The sequence below is a fragment of the Delphinapterus leucas genome, chromosome 3 (assembly GCF_059928025.1).
Source record: "Delphinapterus leucas isolate spDelLeu-1000000601 "Yukka" chromosome 3, BTC_Dleu_Yukka2, whole genome shotgun sequence".
Taxonomy (NCBI): Eukaryota; Metazoa; Chordata; class Mammalia; order Artiodactyla; family Monodontidae; genus Delphinapterus; species Delphinapterus leucas.
In genome coordinates this window covers 31,015,056-31,036,601 of record NC_143131.1, presented here as the reverse complement: position 1 = coordinate 31,036,601, position 21,546 = coordinate 31,015,056, and the positions used below count along the sequence as shown (strand labels likewise).

Here is a 21,546-nt window from a genome sequence, read left to right as displayed (position 1 = left end):
TCACAGAGAGTTCCATAGTGTTTAATTAAATATATGACTGTAACACACATCGGATACTTATAATACACTTAGCAGCACTGCAAAATGTTTGTAATGCATGTGGAAGTACACAGTCAAATCAGAGACTTTCGGTGTAGTGAACAATGGATATTTTAAAGAATAACCCCAAAGAGAAACAACGGGACTGACAGAAATGCCATCTGATCTCCATCATTCCAGCTGTCTGATCACATATGCTCACTGCCTTCCTGACCAATTCTAAGTCTTGTAGCCTCTCTACAAATGCTCTGAAAACACAAGCATGCACATCTGAAACAGCCCACACTTGGCTTTTCTGAAGCAAATTCCCCTGGAAATGAGAATGAAGGGAGAGGCAAAGGCTGGTAGAAAGTCAGTCGAATAAGCCAGGGTGCCCTAGATTCAGACATGGTTGTTTAATTGACCAAATTACTTAACAGTTTTCTTTTCATTTCACGCCATATAGAACTAGCAGTTTACATCTCTGATTTATGCCCTGTCTCTGACCAGGAGTTTTTCTTCCTTAATGAAATCCCAAAGTGGGCTGGTCAGAACAAATTTGTAATCTTACATTATACAGTATATAATCAAGCGTTAGCAGCAGTTATGATTATAAGAGTATGATACATAGATTTTACATACCTCCGGTAACAGACAGACATTCACACACTGAATTCAAATGATAATCTATGCTAACAGGATTTTAAAGCTGGAGGGACCTTGATCTTCCTTGAGACCTATCCCCTCCTTTCTTTGAGAGATTGTTTATTTATATGAGGGATACAAACTTACAGCTTCCAATCCTGACTTAACATGTAAGGTTGAGTAACTTACCTGTCCTGTCTGTGTCCCCATTTTCACACAAGGCAAAGATAATAATGGTAAGTACTTCATAGGACCTCTGTGAATAAGATGCAAGAGAGCTAGGCTGGGCGTGAGGTTTCCTGTGATGACCTCTTCCTGGAGACTTGGCTCACGTTTCTACAGAAGGTAAATAACCCACCTCTGCCTGGTGGAAGATGTCTTCTGCTCACACGCCAGGCAGATTCTGCTTTTCTTCCACAAAGACGTGTACCACTCTTGTGGCATTTTCCCTGCCTGTCTTCCAGCAGGGAGCTTTGAACATGCCTCCATGACCGCATTTTGTGTTATAATGATTTGTTTGCAAGCTACCTTTCATTAGATTTTTCACTTTGTGAGGGCAGGGTCCCAACCTTGTTTGTCTTAGACCTCCCAGCCTACCACTGTGGTTGGCACAGAGCAAGCTTTCCATAAATACTTGTCAAGGAAACGGAATGGGTAATGCTTACAGAGGTGCTTTGAAAAATCACAGAAGTGCTGAGCAAATCTAAGGGATTATGGGACTATAGTCATTGCTAGTGATTCAGAGAAAAGCAGTGGAAGGTACAACACTGAACTAGTCTGATTATCATTAGGTCTCTAAGCCAACAGATAAGGTCTATTAGTCCACTATTTAAAACTCACTTCACAGACATCACAAAATAAAACCAAAAAGAAAATTTTAAAAATTAAAAGCACTTAATCTCCCGCCAAACAAACTAAAAACACCACAAAGAAAAAAGGCAAAACATAAATGACAACAATGAGGACAAACTCCCAAACAACAATATCAATCCTGGACAGATGTCCTTCTTGATCTGTGTACACCCGGAGTGGCAATGGGGATGGTATGGGGGCCTGTGTAGAGGCATCAGCTGCACTGCCCTGAGCTGAGACTGCTTCACTGCCTTGATTTGGCTTGAGACAGCCTTTAAAAATTTATCTGGACCAAGAAATGCAAGAGGACCCATGTCAGATGTTCTCTATATCTTCGGGAAAATGGCCACAGTCAGCTCGCTCACTGCATGGGCTTGTAATTCCTTCTCCCTGAAGTTTTGTGGCAACATTCATGGTGATAGAAATCAGGATGGTGGATGGATTTGGGTTGGGAAGTCTCTACACATATAGAAACATTATTTCCTGGCTCACGGCTCGAACGCACCAGTGTCCTGAGTCAGTAACAGGTTCTTCCAGCATCAGTGGATGCCCCTGGGTGGGAGGAGCAAGTGGATCATGCTCTTGATAACTAAAAATAGAAATTCCAGGCTTCTAGTTGATTCTCTCTTGAGCACTTTTTCAGAAAAATGGAATAAAATGGTCTTTGTGGCTTCGTCTTACCTTCTCCACTTTTTGTAGACATGGCTGGCCATGGTGCCTCATATGTCATGAGGCCATTCCTCCCACCCCCTGTCTTCCTTGTAGCCTTTTCAGTTCGGGTGACCATAGGTCCCCATTTGCCTGGGACTGTCCCGGTTTACGCTTGTTGTCCTGGAGTGATTATTTATAACTTCCCCTTTCACTTGCAAAAGTGACCCAGTTTGGACAATACACTATACAGTCACCCTGTTCTAAGTGAGGTTTGGCGCTCGAGAGTGGGACAGTCCCTAGTTAAGAGGAAGGCACATGACTTGGAGGAGATGCAGTTAGACTCCTGGGCAGCAAATCTTGATTCTATCCCTTGCTGAGTGGGGAGCATGGATAAGCTAATTTAAGCTACAGTTTCACCATCTGTAACATAGAGGATGATACTAATCGCACCCACCTCCCAGGATTATTGTGAGGACGCAGTGCGAAGATGTGTAGAGCATGTAGAATAGCACTGTGTACATAGTGATTCCTGATAATGGTATCTCTTATTCTAATTCTCCTCTCCTTCTTTCTTCCGTTGCTCCCTTTTGCCCTCCCCACCCTTCCATCTTTTCCTCCACCCTTTCTTTCACGCTTTTCTGCTCTTTTTCCTTTCTGAAATAAATGAATCATTGCATTGCCTGAAGCAGAATGCCCCTGCCCCCTGTCTCTTGCCACTGAAGCAGGGAGGTGTGGTCGAAACACTGTTTCAGAATCCTGTGGACCATGTCGAGGGGCTGCTTTCATTTTGTCTTCTTTGTGCTGTGAGCGAGAGTGGGACTCGGTTATCTTTGTTCATCATGATGGTTCTGGCCATCGATTTCTTGCAATTCACTGGTTTTGGTAGAAGCTGGACATGGTGACATAGGCTTCTTCTTGACTTGATCCCAAGGAAGTGAGGATGGACTGCCCCTGGGCAGCAGGGTTCAATGTCAGGGTTCCGGGTTGGAATGGAAACAGAGGGGGCAGGGTGCTGTTTGTAGTTCCAGGGCCAAGCAGCAGGTCTTGGTACAGGAGAGGCCCATTCTTGCCACCTTCCTTGCAATCTGGGGACCTGGAGAAGGGGAGCCCAGGGGCATCACACACACTGATGTTCCCAGCCAGGCACCTGAATGACGACTCTCCTCTGAAAGATTTTGGGCTGATGCCTACATGCTCGGAGGGCCAGTTGGGGCCCTGCATACCCCCTCCGAGCCTCTGCTTCTCAGACTCCTCTAGCTGTGGAGGAAGAGGATCTTGCAGAAAGCCTTCTGCTTCGTCTCTAGCTTGAATGCCATCCACCTTATGAATCTGGCAGTCCAGGAAACTTTCAGGATTGAAACTCACATTCAAATTCTGCACCAAAAAAAAAAAAATAAATAAAGAGAGAGAGAGGCATTAAGACTGCACCAGAGAGACACATCAGCAAATGTTCTGTTCAGGAAAAGAGCTCAAGAACTTCCCAACAGGGGTTTACCAGGGTATGTCAGAGAATTACCCACATGTTCTGGTTGACTCTTTGCCTCTGGAGGTGCTGTGATACTTCAGGGTCTGAAGTATCCCTGGGGAAGTCTGGGAAATTCTGAGACTTGTATTTCATTTTAGTTTCCCACCTCCAGGAACCTGCAGCTGGAATCTTATGAGGGACCCTAGTTATGTGATACACGAAAGACCGACACTTGAGGTTCAGCCATTCCTCATCCTGCAACATCATTCTTGGCTGCTGGGATGCCTCTGACATAGTGATGGAAGCACCAGACGCACTCACTTTTTTTGGTTTCTTGCACAGTTGTTCCAGAGTCTTCTTATGATCAGGGAGACTGGGCCATATGATAGGCTTGATTCTGAAATAAAAGGACATTGAAGATGTAAGGAATGGTGGAGGGAGCAGGCACAGTAGACCTTCCCACTTACTCTGAGCCAGGAGTCAGAAAAGCAGATTTCTAGCCTTGGCTCTGCCACAACTAGGTGGGTGATCTTGGACAAGTGACTTGCTTTCTCTGGGCCTCAGAGTCCCACCAGTCCATGGAGGGGTTGGACCAGAGACCACTGTCACTGACCTACTCTGTGAACCAGACAACAATGATACACCCCTGGCCAAGAGCCCTGGAGAAAAGGAACAATAAGCCTTGGCAATGATGTAGCTATGAAACTAAAATCTGATCTGTTCATCTACTCCCCAAAATAGGCTTTGTCATCTTTCTTTTCTCATCATTGGCAGCAACTCCTCTGCTCTGATTTTGGTGGAAGTGAGACATACTTTCAAAGTTACACAGGGAAATTGCTTTAGGGTGGTACTTTAGAAACTGGAGTATCTTGCGGGGCGGCGGGTATGTGACCCTGTGTTGAGGGCATCTTCCTAAAACATTAATAACTCTACTGAAGTGTGTCTAAATGATGAAACAAGCGTGGCCCTATCATGGGGTAGAATGCAAAAGTCTCATGAATTTGTGTGCTGAAAGCTAAGACCTCAGAAACATTCTGCATTTCCCATGGGTCCCTCCAGCTGCCCAGGCATTCTGGGAGGATGGCTCTTACCCACTGAGGACACTTGGAAGGAAAGGTTTGAGGGGAAGGATTTGCCCTATGTTCAGTTTATATATTTTTACCTCTTGTGAAATTAACTATGGAAATTCATCAGTGCCTGAGTATGAAGAGGGATATAGGGCCCTGCGATTCCTGAAATGCCTATTCCCCTTTGCAGTTTTCTCATCATTAAACAGGACTAGAGCTCTGACTGTCTGGAATCCCACATAAACACTCTCTTGATTAGTTAAAGAAATTCACCTTTTTTCCCACAACACACAGGCCAGAACGACCATCAGAACCACAGAGAAGAAACTCAGAATGATGATAATTAGTAAAACAGGATCCATCTCCCCTGGAAGGCAAGGATAGATCTTGGTTAGCAATCATGAAGCGTGCCGTGGGGGAGACTTTCAGGATGCTTTGAATTTATTTAGTAACTTGGGCCCATTTATTATTTTGTGAAAGTTGCTTTTCAGTAAACAGGATGATGTACTAGCTTTTATGGGGGAATTTGGGCTTCAGTAAGTGACAGTGTTGCTGAAACAGCTTCTGTTCACTGGTGCTGAATAGAAACGTGGAGACAGAGTTTTGGGTGAAATAGAAAAGAGTAGCTTTTATTGCTTTGCCAAGCAAATGGGGCCACAGAGGGCTCATGCCCTCAAGACTACGTGACCCACCCTGGAGGGGGTAGTGAGGAGTCTTATAGCGTTCAAGGAGCAGGGCGTGGCCAGCTTGTGGACCTTCTTCTGATTGGTTGGTGGGGAGGAAATGGGGAGTCAGCATCATTAACCTTCTGGTTCAAAACAGTCTAGGGTCTATGTTCTTGTGGTCAGCAGTTTTCGTCTGGTAGGGGTGTGCTTCCTGTTAAAAACAACTTAGGAATGTGTGTCAGGCCTTTATCTGTATCTCTCAGGGAACCATGAATTCGGTGGCAGATGTGGCGGATTTATAATCTATAAATTGTTACCAGTTCCCCAGCCCAATAGCTATTCTTTGTTTCTACACCTTCACATTTCTCAATCATTAACTCTTGAGTCAGCCTTTCACTTCAAAAGACAAGGACACAGGAGCTTGTACACGGTTTCAGCACCGACTTAGGTGACCAGGTCCAGAACATCTGTCACTTGGAATTTAAAAGTGACCTAACATTAAAGACAGCAGCACCCCCTGCCTAACTTCCACCACCAAGAGAGAGAAGCTGAGCAGAGGAATGATGAGAGATGCTCTACCCTGCAGCCTCAGCAATTCCTAGGGTAAGGACGGGAGGCTGGTGCAGCAGAGCTGTTCCGTGCATCCCCCAAAGGGAAGGTATATGTGGGGTGCTCTGGGTCCCCAGTGGTCTGCCTGAGCTATGCCCCTTGGTTCTTCTGGCTGTTCTCAGTTCCTAGACCCCCAGGATATCTTCATTATTCTAGAAAAGGAGACATGGGAAAGCCACACCAGCCTACCCATCTGCCACTCTCTATGGTATTCCCTAGAGGGACTTGGCGGGACTGGCCATTGGGATCCCAGTCTGAATTGGTAAACTAGAGGTAGTGGGTGGGAATTTTGTTCAAAACTAGTGGCTCCCAGGAGTGCCCAGGACAGTAAAGTCCAGACAGCCTACATCAGCTGATCAGTGACTAAGAGCCCTACTCCCACCCCTTCTTCGTTCTTCACAAAAGGGGCAAAGATGGCAGGTCATTTTTCAAAGAAAGTGTAAGAATGCCCTCTGGGGAGTCCTAACTTGTGGGTTTGTTTCATCTCTCTGGCTCTCACTGTCTCTCACAGACTTTGACATGCAAAGCACTAGGGGGGGGAACAGACTCCAGTCACTTCTCACCTGGGCCATTGGTCTCTGGAGTTCTGAAGTGGAAACTTGGACTCCATTCACTCCAGAAGCCTTCAAAATAGTTGGTGTTAGGGATGGACCGAACTTTAATCTCATACATTGCATTGGGTTGTAGCTTTCTCTGTAGGAGCATCAGCTTTGTACTGGATAAATTCATGTGCTGAAGAGCAAAAAAAGGCCACTACATTTTTAAGGTGGAAAAAGAGGCGGTGCTCACATATCCCAAATCATTTCAAGTTGAGTGTCTTTAGTCATGTGGGCACTCTCTGGAGGTTCTCTCATATTTGTTAGAAAAAGGAGCTCTGACGCGGAGGGGTTGGAAGCAGAATTGGGGCAGAGTGTGTGAGCTCACAAACAATGCTGCAAGTGGTCAAGGAGGGCAGTGATAAAATGGGTCTTTTTCTTTATTCATGTGAGTTGGGCTCTCCCAGTCAGGGAGGGTATAAATCACTCCCAGGCTCCCGCCTTCCTTTCCACACTCTAATCTCTTCTTTTTCTTTCCCTCCCATTTCACATCCCATGGAGAGATGAAAGGGAATGGTAAGGTTAGTGAGCAAGAATCATTTTCCTCTGGAAAGATATAATTCTACATCGTGAATAGCAATATAGAGACAGAGTCTCTCCAATAATGTGTGTCATCCTTAGGAGGAAAAAGTACTCTATCAATTTGATGGGTAAAAAGTAATACCTATGGTTATGTACATTTAGATTTATTTGATTATTAGTTTTTTATACTTATTGAAATTATATATTTTGTGAGACATTTCCAACTTTCTTGCTAATTTTTCTATTGTCATATTTGTCCTTTTCTTAATGATTCATAAGACCTTTTTATATTTTAAGAATATTAACCATCTGTCAGTTGTATGTGTGGTAATTTAAGCCTAATTTCCTTTTTTTTTTTTGCGGTACGTGGGCCTCTCACTGTTGTGGCCTCTCCCGTTGCGGAGCACAGGCTCCGGACACGCAGGCTCAGCGGCCATGGCTCATGGGCCCAGCCACTCCGCGGCATGTGGGATCTTCCCGGACCGGGGCACGAGCCCGTGTCCCCTGCATCGGCAGGGAGACTCTCAACCACTGCGCCACCAGGGAAGCCCTATTAAGATATTTTTATATACATCTTCATAAATTTTATAACGTATAAATGTAGTTGACCTACATACCATCCAATCATTTTCACTTTTTTCCTGACGGTAGGCTACCTCATGCATTAATTCTTTCACATACTTCTTTTGTAAGTGCGATGTATTAAATGTCACCTCAAAGTCATTTGCTCCTTTGCGATAGACGACTCTTATGTCAAAAGGAGCCTCAGGTTTAACTGAAAAGGAAATAGAAATGAAGTCATTCTATAGGGTAGTCAAGGAAATAATTATAATTTTTAAAGTTCATCTACTCTGAAAATCACATTCCTTTTCTGGGTCAGTAAAAACCATTTCTTCTTCTTCCCGGTTCAAAGCCTGACTACATTTCCCAGCCTCCCTTGCAGTTGGGTGTGTTCTTGTGAAGGATGTGGGTGGAAGTGATGTGCACCGCCTCCCATCCTGGCCCAGAAACCCCACATGTGTGACCCCATGCTCGGTCCCCTTCTGCCACTTGGAGCCATATGTTGAAGAGAGTGGAGCCCCAGGATGGAGGAGCCCTGAATGTTGCTTGAAGGAGCACCACCCACAGGTTAGAAACACCCATTTTGGCTCTTACATGAGCAAGAAATAAACTTATGGTGGTGGAGATACATGTTTTAGGGCGTATTGGTTACAGTAGCTAGTGCTAATTTTACGCAGAAAACATATTCTCTTCTCCTTTTGAGTACTAGAGGACTTGTTACTAACTAGCCCTGAAGCAGGAGAATTTGAACTTTGAGTCTTCATTATTCTGCTAAAACTGGGGGCCTTACACCTCATCTCAGTTACATGGAAACTGGGGATCTGCATCCTGGCCCTGGCTCATAACTTCTGGTGTAACTGCAGGTTGCCTGCTCCTTCAGTCTTGTTTGCTTTAGCTCTAAACTCCTCTCTGGCTTCTTCCTCCTGTCTACCTGCCTAGGATCAGAGGCACCATATATGAAATACTGTGGGAGGGAGAGAGGTGTTATTTCAGGCAGGACAAACCCGGAGAAAGGTACTGAAATCTTACGAGCACATGTGTGTCAGGACACCTCCCACCCTTGACTTGGGGTTTCCCTGTCTTGGCCTCTTTGCTTGTTCTTTCACTAAAGCCTGGGAACTTAGTTGTCTAGGGATGGGGCAGCCACTTGTTTGCATGGCTGATCTCAGACAGAGATTGGGAGATGCATAGGTTAAAATCTAACCTAAACCTATTGTTAATGAGGGAGTGTTCATCACAACTTCACACAGTAGACTGAGCTGGATTCCAGGTTATATGATCTGGGCTTTAAGACTGACTTGCTGACCCAGTAAAATGAGCTCATGTGGTGAAGTTTGGCCCCCTTGTCATAATCACTTGCTCGTAGTGGTGGCTGCCTAAATGTCTCCTGCCTTGATTCCCCCAGAGGTACTGAAAAAGAGGAAGTGCTTCTTTCTTTACCCTTGGATGTCTTCTGCAAGGGGAAGTTTACCCTTTTTTTACCCTTAGATGCACTATAAACAGGGAAGATACCCCAAAGGGAAGCAGGAGGAAAGGTAGTGGGTGTAGAGAAACAGACCAACAGAGAAGACTGTCAGTCCTTTGACACCAGCCAAGCCAGCTTCTACCTGCCATTCAAGGAAATGATTAAGATTCACATTCTCAACAAAACCTTTGACACTGAATCCCTTGCTGCATCCCCATCTCCCAAGGCCTCTCAATAATGGAAGAATTCAGGGAAGAACAGACTAATGTTGATTACATACTTACTAAGTGCCAAGCTCTTAACTTAGGCCATCTTGCATCGACACTCACTCATTGCCAGTATACTGATGAGGAAACTGAGTCTGAGGGGTTAATTAGCTAAGTTCAGCCCCCATAGGATGAGTTAATAAGATGTAAATCCAATTCTGTCTGATCCTGAGTCTCACTCTCCTTCATTTATTTATTTTTTAAAAAATTATTTATTTATACAGTAGGTCCTTGTTGGTTATCTATTTTAAATATAGCAGTGTGTACATGTCAATCCCAAACTCCCAATCTATCCCTCTCCCCTCCCCTTCCCCCCGGTAACCATAAGTTCATCCTCTAAGTTTATCCTGTGAGCCTGTTTCTGGTTTGTAAATAAGTTCATTTGTATGGAGAACAGTATGGAGGCTCCTTAAAAAACTAAACACAGAGCTACCATATGATCCAGCAATCCCACTCCTGGGCATATATCTGGAGAAAAACATGCTTCAAAAGGATACATGCACCCCAATGTTCATTGTAGCACTGTTTACAGTAGCCAAAACGTGGAAGTAACCTGACTGTCAGTTGACAGAGGAGTGGATAAAGAAGATGGGCTATATATATACACAATGGAATATTACTCAGCTATTAAAAAGAGTGAAATAATGCCATTTGCAGCAACATGGGTGGACTTGGAGATGATCATACTAAGTGAAGTAAGCCAGACAGAGAAAGACAGATATCATATGATATCACTTATATGCAGAATCTAAAAAGTGATACAAATGAATTCTCTCTCCTTCATTGAGCTTTTATTTCTGTGCTCAGCTCTCTCCCACTGGCTTGTTCAGGCTCTCCCCACACAGGTCTTCTTCTAAACCCAATGGTACATTTGAGCAAATTAGAAAAAGGTGCTCGTTCCTCAAGCAACATCTTAAAAAGTTAATTTATTCTTGGCACAACTTGAACTATTATATGAATTTACCCTGACAAGAAAAGGGGGGAGACAGAAGCTGCCCCTCTGGACTTACTGGGGACCCACACCTAAAGAAGGAGTTGTGAGTGAGGGGACTGGTGGCTGCAGGGGACCTTTGGCTCTGGGGTTTAACCAGCAGCATCTAATGTCAATTTAGTTAAATGACAGTTCTATTAATGAACTGTAGCATCAGGAACCAGAAGACGATGCTACTGGGAGACATGTCTCCACCACCGCTCATGCTGCTTGCCCAGGCGTGCTTTCCAAAGCCCCGAGGTGGTCACAGCACCCATTGGTAGACCTATGCTACCAGCAGAGTGCACACCCTGTCTCTCCTCTGGTCCCTCAGAGGAGGCGGCCGGTCAGGTTTTCCATCTGCTGGGTGGTACAGAATGTGGACTTCGAAGAGCACTGGGCATATGAGATCTGGAGAGTCTGATGGGTCAGACTGCCACCAAGAGCCTGTGGGCGTGCCCTGAGTGTCCACATGCTCACGCACTAAGATGCATGTGGGCCCTCTGTGCTGGGGTGGGTTTTTGTAAGAAGGGGCTCTCCCCTGGGGCTTCAGGACTCTGTCACAGGACTGAGTCTCTGCCCTCTCTGCCTGCTCTCCGAGAGTAAATACATATTTGCAATGTAAATGATGAACTTCTATATATAGTGCCCTGCGCACAAACTGAACATCCATCCATAGCAGCCTAGTCTCCAAATGACCAAAACTCAGCTTGCTTGTGTCCCAATACTCAGAGATATCCTGTCGTGCCACCGCCCTAAGCACTCATACTGGTTGTGACTAATGTCTCTTGTCTACTCTACCTCTGCTTTTTCTACAAGGTGACTGTTCAAACATGGAACTTCTGCTTTTGCCCTTTACTATATTAGTGGTACAAAACTGAGACTAGATTCCAAGTTTCTCTTTGTCATCTCTAATGAGTATTGCTCTCTTACCTTTAATTTTCTTTTAAGAGGGTGAAGGAAGGAGGTTGAGAAGAGGGAGAGACAGAGCCATAGTATTTAAAACCAGAAAGAGAATGCACCTCTTCAATCACTTTGAACAGTTTTCTCCCTACATATATGGTTTCATTTGTAAATCTACATAGGTAGAATGAATACAAGAAGTTAGGATTCCATTGCACTGATATACCATAACTGGCTTAGACATTCCCCTCTACCAGGGTATCTCTGAGGTTTTGAAAAAAAACCTTTTTTACCTCAGTGTGATAAATCTGTAAGTAATGGGAAAACTTTTTGTGTCTATATTCCCAGTCTTTCTGATCATTTTATTTGCTTGGTAACCGAATGGTGAATTGGTAATTAATACTGACTTATAACCTGATAATCGAATGGATTTACTGAAATCCATGATTCATATTATGATGTATATTATATAGAACCAAGGGAAACATATATATAAATTTAGCAATTCAAATTGTACTTTTTTGGGAATATAATAATTATCACTTTTTCTGGCCAAGTGTAATATGTATATTCTACATACATATTACACTTAATATGTATATTCTAGGCCAAATCAGATATGACTATGCATCACTCCTCAATAGTGAGTCTCCTAGGAAGGTGTGATGGTAATTTCATGTGTCAACTTGGCTAGGCTATGGTCCCCAGTTGTTTGGCTAAATACTAATCTAAAGGTATTTTTTTTTCTTTAAAGACATGACTAACATTTAAATCAGGAGACTTTGAGTAAAATAATTACTCTCTAAAATGTGGTAGGCCTCATTCAATCAGATGAAGGCTTTAAAAGCAAACACTGAGGTTCCCTGAAGAAGAAGCAATTTTGTCTTAAGAATGCAACATAAAAATGCTGTTTGAGTTTCCAGACTGCCTGGTCTGCCCTCTGGACTCAAAACCACTATATCCACTCTTACCTGAATTTCTAGCCTTCTGGCTTGCCCTACAGATTTCAGACTTGCCAGCCCCTAAAATCAAGACAGTCAATTCCTTAAAATGAATCTCTTTTTCTCTATCTATCTATCTATCTCTCATCTATGTATCTATGTATATCCATCTATCCTATTGGCTCTGTTTCCTCTGGATAAGTCTAATACAGAAGGCATATTTACTTTTAAAAATAACTTAATAATTTTGCTAAATACACTCACAGGTAGGTATGTGGGGAGAAGATTACAAGGAATTCAGGAAAAGGTAAGGTGAGGAAGGAAAAGACGTGTGTGGGTGAAGTACAGGAGGCCCAGCTCCAGTTAGACACTTCACACAGATGAACTCTTCCTGCAATCTGTAAGTGTCAATCACCCTTTTTCATAGCTCAGTTTGAAGACCCTCAGAGTTCTCTGACAGTAAGAATAAATAGCATAAGCTTCAAACTTTCATTTCTCTTAAGAAATTATATGCATTAGAGAATTTGATATTTTCTATTGTAAATAGTTTTCATGATTTGTCTACTTTAACATACAGAAAGTTCAGACACAGATATCTGTCTTCCGATATCTGAAAAATGGTGACATACCCCCATATACAACTTCTTACCTATTTTGACTATGTTCATTTTTTTGCAAGTCATGCTTTTTCTTCCAAGCTTCACACATATTTTACTGTCTCCAATCAGTAAGAATTTCTTTGTCTTGATGAGATACACCCCTTGCAGTTTATTAAAACTCAGGCAATCTACCTCCAAAAGGGCCCCACTGTAGAAACAAAAAAGGAATTTGTCTTAATTCAAGTAGGAGTTTCTGTGTAGAAGGAATAGCGTCACATCCACTTTTCATTTGTGTGGCTTTAAATTTGTCCATAGGGTAGATGCATATTTGAGAGAGAGAGAATTAAAATAAAATAGCTTTTTGCTGCCATTATAATCAGCATTGATTTACTCAGGCATTAGATGCAATTGAACCTGAAATAGTTAAAGCATGTTCATGAAAATAATGGAAAATTCTTATCTTGTAATAACTGATTGTTAGAAGATAAGTACTTTCTTTAGATGGGAAGGTAATTTCTTTTTTTGATATCCTGCAGGAATAAATTGAAAAAATAAAGCCTGTAAAGAAATATTGACCAAAAAAGGATTAAAGGAAATAATAAAATAGTCTAAAGGATTATATACATAAAACCATATACACTTAATGGGTAATTTGGGAATTTTCATAGGTAATTTTGGCTGAGTTCCACTTTTAACTCATCAACAGACTTTAAAATCAACCCTTCTCCCCATGTTCCTTAGATTAAATGTTCTAGGAATTGAATTCTGTCACTTCTGTGACCTCCTATTCCCAATGAAAATCAGACTTTCAGGAAACGGAAGAAAAGAGAATGTTGCCTACTATGCGACCACATCAAAAGCTCCAAATTGTACTCTTTTTAAAAATTCCTATTTTCAAAAGAAAGTATGTTTTAGTTCCAGTAGTGGCAGAGTAGCTTATATCACACTAACCATCAACATATAACTACTAAAAACTTTGAGCAAGATATTTTTGAAAATACTATTTAAAAGCATTGGAGAAGAACCAAAAGCAGGCAGACACTAGGAGAATTTAATTCTTTAGAAAAGGGTGGATTAGATCCTTGTTTTTAGGTTGTATTCTTTTTTCGGTACGCGGGCTTCTCACTGTTGTGGCCTCTCCCGTTGCGGAGTACAGGATCCGGACGCGCAGGCTCAGCGGCCATGGCTCACGGGCCCAGACGCTCCGCGGCATGTGGGATCTTCCCGGACCGGGGCACGAACCCGCGTCACCTGCATTGACAGGCCGACTCTCAACCACTCTGCCACCAGAGAAGCCCTTGTTTTGTTTTATCTGAAGGCACGTCTCAGGTCACATTATGATGGGCATTTAGAATCTAACAGAAGGCCACAGTTTTACTGTCTTGAGAAGTTAGAGGACAGAGTTTCGGTTGGCCTGAGTGGCTGGGTATTTTTAAGGGAGAAAAGCCTAGAAATGAGGAAACTTTAGACATAGAAGACACAAAGTCGGCATATAAACTCTGCTTAAATTATTATATGTCCCCTTAATTGTGCAGATGTGGAGGAAAATCCAAGGAAACCATGGCAATAGCTAGATGGCTCTAGAAGGAACTAAGAAGATATTTTTGGTGCTGCCTCAAAAGAAGAGTTTGGAGATTAATCCAGCCGAGTTAACTGAGTAACAGAGTTAAAATTAACACTTGCCAGAGGAAGTTATCAGAATCCAATCAATCAATCAATCAATCAACAAAGCACCCTATTATCGATAGTGTCCTTCCTACATTCAAAAGCTGCTACAAAAGAGCAGAAATAGAAAAATGTGACAAATGGTGAAGATAAAAAGCAGTCAATGGAAACTGACACCAAGAGGACCTGGATGTTGGAACTAGCAGAAAAGAACTTTTCAACAGCTTTTGTAAATATGTTAAACAAAATATGGTCATAATTATTGAATGAATGCAGAATCTTAGTGGAGAAGTGGAAACTATAAAAGAGAACAAAATGAAAATACTATAACTGACAAGTACAAATTTAAAGTTTTAAAAAATGTACTGAATGTATGGGATGGATGTAATAGCAGATAGAAGGCAGAAGAAAAGGTTGGTGAAGCTGAAGATAGATCAATAGAAATTATTTAATCTAAAACAACAGAAAGTCTTATTGACCTGTGGGACAATATCAAGGGGATAAATAAATATGCAATTAGAGTTCCAGAACAAAAAGAAAGAATTTGGCTAAAAAATATTTAAAGAAATAATGTTCTCAAATTTCCCAAATGTAGCAAAAAATATCAACTTTTAGGTTTAAAAACTCAGCCAATCCAAGCAGGATAAATACAAAGGAAACCACACCTAGGTACATCATAGTCAAATGGCTGAAAAGCAAAGGCAAATAAGAAATCTTGAAAGCATCCAGAGAAAAGTATCACTTCTCATCAGAAATTATGTGAATGAGAAGACACTGGAATAATATATTTAAAACTCTGGAAGGGGAAAAATATGTCCACTTTGAATCCTTACACTACAAAATATTCTTCAATAATGAAGGCAAAATAAGGATATTTCCAGCTATATAAAAATTGAGATAATTTGTTTTAGGAAGTACTTTAGACCAAAGGGAGATAATAATAGGTGGAATTTCAGATCTACAGGAAGCAATTAGGTTTACCAGAATAAATAAAGAAGCCAATACATATTTTCTTCTCTTAAATTCTTTAAAGATAAAGATTGTTTAAAGCAAATACTGTAGCGTTATTGTGGCATTTACAGTATATGTAGGGACTTCCCTAGTGGTGCAGTGGTTAAGAATCTGCCTGCCAATGCAGGGGACAAAGATTGGGCTCTAGTCTGGGAAGATCCCACATGCTGTGGAGCAACTAAGCTTGTGAGCCACAACTACTGAGCCTGTGCTCTAGAGCCCATGAGCCACAACTACTGAGCCCACGTAACACAACTACTGAAGCCCACGCCCCTAGAGCCCATGCTCCGCAACAAGAGAGGCCACTGCAATGAGAAGCCTGCACACTGCAATGAAGAGTAGCCCCCGCTCTCCACAACTAGAGAAAGCCCATGCACAGCCATGAAGACCCCATGCAGCCAAAAAAAACCACCCAAAACCCAATATATGTAGATATAAAATATATGACAGTAGTACAAAGGGTAGAATGTGATAAGTACAACGATATTGTTGCAAGTTTCTTATATTTTACATGAAAGAGTACATTAACTCTAAGAAAACTCTAAGAAATGGTTGAATATTGCAACAGTTAGAGTAATCTAAAAAGAGATAGTGCCCAAAAGTGAAAATAAGGAAGAAATTGAATGTTGCAATAGTTCTCTTTCTTTCAAAGAAGTTCAATTTATTATTAATAAGCTTTCCTACAAAGAAAACTTTATGCCCAGATAAAGCTAGTGAATTCTATCATATATATACAAAATAGTGCCACTCCTACACAATTCTTTCAGAAAATAGAGGAGAAATGAACGCCTCCCAACTTATTTTATGAAGTTAGCTCAAATCTGGTACAGAAAGCTGGCAAAAATATTACAGAAAAGAAATTTACAAATGAATGTTCCTCAAGAAAATGTCAATACATTGAATATTAACACATAATGATAAAGTGGGATGCATGCAGGAAATCAAGGTAGGTTCAACAATCAAAGATCAATCAATACAATTCACCACATGAACAGAATAAAAGGCATAAATAATCTGATCAACTCAAGTGATTAGAAAAAGCATATGACAAAATTCAACATCCATTTATGATAAAACTCTCAGCAGACACATCCTCAACCTGATAAAAGGCATTTACAAAAGGTCTGTAGTTAATAACATACCTAATGGTGAACTAGTGAACAGTTTTCTCCTAAGGTAAGGACAAGGCAGGAATATCTATTTTTCACAGTTTTTATTCAACAGTGCACTGGAGGTTCTAGCCGGTGCATAAGGCAAGAGAAACAAATAAAAATCACCAGTTTGAAAAGAAAGAAAATAAGACTTTCTTTACTTGCAGACATGTTTGTTCACATGGAAAACTATAAAGGCTCTCCAACACAATCACAAGAATACAAAAGTCGGTATACAAAAGGTCGGTATACAAAAGTCGGTATACAAAAGTCAATTATATTTCTATAGACTAGTGTCCAAAAATAGGAAAATAAATTTAAAAAGTAATAGCTCCACTTATGATAGCAATAAAAACATAAAATGCTTAGAAATAAAATTAATAAAAGATGTTTAAGGCCTTTGCAATGGAAATTACAAAACATTCCTGAGAGGTATTAAAGGAGATCTAAATAAATAGAGAGCTGCATTCATGGATTAGCAAACTCAGTGCTGAAAAATGGATATTTCCCCCAAATTGGTGTATGTAATTTTAATCAAAATCTCAGCAGGATTTAAAATAAGTCGACAAGCTGATTCCAAAATTTATGGGGAGGGCTTCCCTGGTGGCGCAGTGGTTGAGAGTCCGCCTGCCGATGCAGGGGACATGGGTTCGTGCCCCGGTCCGGGAAGATCCCACATGCCGTGGAGCGGCTGGGCCCGTGAGCCATGGCCGCTGAGCCTGCGCGTCCGGAGCCTGTGCTCCGCAACGGGAGAGGCCACAACAGTGAGAGGCCCACGTACCACAAAAATAAAAAAATTATGTGGAAACCCAAAGAACTCAGAATAGTCAAAACAACTTTGAAAAAAGTAGAACAAATAAGGAGGACACAGAGCACTTGATTTCAAACTTACTATAAAGTTATGATAATCAAGACAGTTTGGCATTGGCACAATGACAGAAATATTAATCAATGGAAAACATAGAGTGTTCAGAAATAGACTCATACACATAAGGTTACTTGATTTTAAAACATGCACTCAATCAATTCAATGGAAATAAATCTTTTCAGCAAATTGTCCTGAAACAACTGAGCAAATGTGTGGAAAATATGAACCTCAATCTCACAAAAATTAATTGGGTATGGAGTATAGCTCTAAATTTAAATATTAAAACTGTAAACTGTTTAGAAGAAAACATAAGAAGATATCCTCCTAGATTTGAGTGTAGTCAGACAGTCATCACACAAAAAACACTAAACATAAAAGAGAAAAATGAAATACGTTGGACTTCATCAAAACGAAAACCTCCTGCTTATTAAAATATGTCATTAATAAAATGAAATGGCAAGCTACAGACTAGCAGAAAATAATTGTAGTACATATATCTAACATCAGAATTGTATCCAGAACATATAAAGAATTCACATCCATCAATAATAAAAGGACAAATAATTCAATGAAAAAAGACAAAAGACTTTAACAGATACTTGGCAAAAGAAGACATACGAATGGCCAACTGTACCTGAAAAGCTGGCCAACGTTATTTGTTATTTGAGAAATGTAAATAAAATCATGAGATACACTTTCAAAGCCAAATATTGGAAATGATGTGTAGCTCTCATACATTGCTGGTAGTAGAATGGTATAACCACTTCGGAAAACTTGTTGGGTAGTTTCTTATAAAGTTAAATACACACCTACCCTGTGATACAGTAATTCACTCTGGGGTTTTTACCTCAGAGAAATGAAAATATGTACCAACAAACTGATTTGTATAAGAATGTTAATAGTAACTAAAAAGAATAGCCTCAAACTTGAAAAAACTCAAACATCCATCAAGAAAGGATTAAAAATTTGTGATATATTTGAATAGTGGAATTAATATGCAGCAACTGAAAAGATGAGCTATGAGATAAGCATCAACATAGATAAATCTCTAAAACATTTTGTTGTGTGAAAGAAGTCAGACAGAAAAGAGTGAGCAGTGTGTTATTTCATTTATGAGAATAATCAGAAACCGGCAAAACCAAAGGGTGATAGATTTCAGAACTGTGATTGCTCACAGGAGATGAGGAAAGACTGGAAGGGGACCTGAGGCATCCTTCTAGGGTGAAAGAAAGGTTCTGTATCTCAACTGAGGTGATGGCAACATGTCAAATATGTTTCTCAAAACTCATTTAATGGACTTCCCTGGTGGTGCAGTTGTTGAGAATCCACCTGCCAATGCAGGGGACATGGGTTTGATCCCTGGTTTGGGAAGATCCCACATGCTGCGGAGCAACTAAGACCGTGTGCCACAACTACTGAGCCTGCACTCTAGAGCCCGCGAGCCACAACTACTGAAGCCCTCGTGCCTAGAGCCTGTGCTTCGCAACGAGAAGCCACCGCAATGAGAAGCCCGTGCACCGCAACGAAGAGTAGCTCCCGCTTGCCGCAACTAGAGAAAGCCCGCACACAGCAATGAAGACCCAACGCAGTCAAAAAAAAAAAAAAAAAAAGAAAATTTATAAAAAAAAAAGTTGACTAAAGAGTTGAAGTATTTACAAAAAAAAACAAACTCACTTAATATCTATACATTTTACCATAGGTAAACTTTACCCCCAAATGAATGGTAATCCAAAAAGAAAGTGAAATTAAATTAATAAACCACATAAACAATAAGGAAGTAAAGCAGAATATGTATTCTTACTGTAAAAATAAACAGTGCAGAGTAAAAGTAAAATTACTCATTTCTTTCCTTCAACCCTCTATTTAATTCACATCTCCTGTGATAACCATGATTACCAGTTTGTTTTTCCTACATGGTCTTTAAATCCAGCCAGATAGCCCAAAAAAGAGGCATAGTTGGGTCAAATTGCAAGTGAGGATTGTGGAAGAAAAAAGTTTGCTTTCCATGAAGAGAATTCTTCTCATTAATCAGATTTTAAAAAAAATTATAGGGAGTATAGTCTAAAAAGGTCACTTACTTCCAACAACCAAGAATGTGTGTTGGTTTTCTGTGGTGAGTTGGATGTGTGTGCACTCTTCTGTGCATGTGCCCATGTGAGCCCTTTCCAGGATCATTTCTGAAGTCTGAGCAGAAGGAACATGTCTGTGTGGCTTGAGGCGAGGTGGGCATGGAGTTAAAATCTGAGGAGAATGCCTCAGCTTTACGTGAAGAACCTCTCACCTTTGGGCTGCTGTGGTCTTTGTGGTTAAGCTCTTGTAGTCATGAAAACGTAAGACTGATGAATAAATTTTAAGTTTAATAATTGGCTAAAAATATTTATTGTTTGTGGGACATTCCTTAAAAATTTCCCTCCCAATATAGTTCTTTGTTAACTGTTATTTAGGGTATGCAGTTCTGGCTTTGAGAGTGTGTGTGTGTGTGTGTGTGTGTGTGTGTGTGTGTGTGTGTATGTGTGTGTGTTGGAGTTTCTAGAGTATGCCCCTTGTTGGGCTACATGGGTTTTCCCATTTGGAGAAGAGTAAAAATAAAAAGCAAAATTTTAAGGTAAGCTAGACGGATACCAAGGAACAGACTTGAGAAGAGTGTCAGATGGAAAGTTCTGAAGATGGCAACACTCTCATGGTTTGATGAGTAAGGATGGAAGAGGAGAACTGGGTCAGGATCCCATTTCTGAACTTTAGGTAAATGTGCTATGGAGGAATTAGAAGGAAATGGCTTTTGGTTCAATCATTGAGTTTAGGATATATTTGTAAGTAAAGCATGTGTGGAATATTCCATTGCAGATCCTTAACATGTAGCAAGGTCCCGGTACTTTTGGACATTTAAGAAGAATCTAAAATGGTATTCTTAGTGCATTCCTGCTCTTCAGGGAGTGCAAGTAATGAGCAAGAAAAATAAAGCATCACCATATTGCTGTCTTGTGAGCCTGGGCATCCTTTTATGGGGTCTGAGCTCTAGGAGCTGCCCTATGTGGAGGGGAAGCTGCACCGGAAGACTAAGAGACAACTGTGGTCTAGAACAGACAGCCTTGCTTTGTGCCACTAACCCTGGCTTTAGGAGATTGGAGGAAACTCTGTGTCCCCCCATGAGTGGCTCAATTCAATTCAATCCAATTCATTTCAATTCACTTAACTAAATTAAAACAGCTTACTTGGTTGCTAACTGTGTATTGCTAGGACTGGGAATGTTCTGGGATTTCAGTGGCCAACACAATAGCCATAACCCCACATGTGGAGGTTGAACACTTGAAATATGGCTCATCCAAACTGAGATGTGCTCTAGATATGAAATACCAGATTCTGAAGATGTAGAATGCAAAAGGGTGTAAAATAGCTCATGAATATTTTTTTCACACAGATTATAGGTTGAAATGATAATATTTTGGCAATATTACATTAAATAAAATATTAAAATTAATTTTCACCTATTTCTTTTTTTTAAATGAGGCTACTAGGAAAGTTTAAATTACGTATATCGCTCACACATTTGTGGATTACATTGTATTTCTGTTGGATAGAGCTGTTCTAGGTATTTTGGTGAAGACATCACTACACGTACCCAAGTAGTACTATAGGCTAGCAAATTTGGCCCTGTAGGACCTTCCTAAGGGACATCAAACCTAAGCCACTCACACAAATTCCTTTGTTCTGAAAACAGGGCGAGACTGCTTGGGACCACTGCACCTGATTCTTCACCCCAATGCCACCTTCCTAAGCCTCCTGCAATCGCCGGGAGTTTAGAGTGATAAATACATTTCTCTTGTTGGTGCAAACAGATATTTACATGGAAATACTAAAAACAGCCATAGATTTTATTCCTCATTTGGCCCTAAAAGACAGAATCTTCTCAAAAGTATTAAACACCTTTGAAAGTTAGTATGGATTACTGTAGAAAGGACTAAATTACAAACACTTGACAGATATTGCTAGTTAAGTCAGGAGCATGAAGTAGACTTGGCAGGATGCAGCCTGTGATGGTGGTAATTGATGAAAACA

At 41.0% G+C, this 21,546-nt stretch overlaps 1 protein-coding gene across 2 annotated transcripts in view; it reads right to left on the bottom strand.

The window, feature by feature from the left end:
* The window catches only part of IL7R (interleukin 7 receptor), a 29,004-nt gene continuing 7,458 nt past the window's right edge, over nt 1-21,546 (bottom strand). Inside the window, exons 3-8 of one of the 2 annotated variants that reach the window (XM_022599351.2) lie at nt 12,846-13,003; nt 7,708-7,865; nt 6,536-6,704; nt 4,972-5,065; nt 3,953-4,028; nt 1-3,540 (exon numbers count right to left, since the gene is read on the bottom strand). In XM_022599351.2, the coding sequence (XP_022455059.1) occupies nt 3,037-3,540; nt 3,953-4,028; nt 4,972-5,065; nt 6,536-6,704; nt 7,708-7,865; nt 12,846-13,003 (1,159 nt within the window). In that variant the 3' untranslated portion in view covers nt 1-3,036. Of the gene's footprint in view, nt 3,541-3,948; nt 4,029-4,971; nt 5,066-6,535; nt 6,705-7,707; nt 7,866-12,845; nt 13,004-21,546 lie in introns of those variants that run through there. The other variant, XM_089908758.1, reaches the window with a different exon arrangement.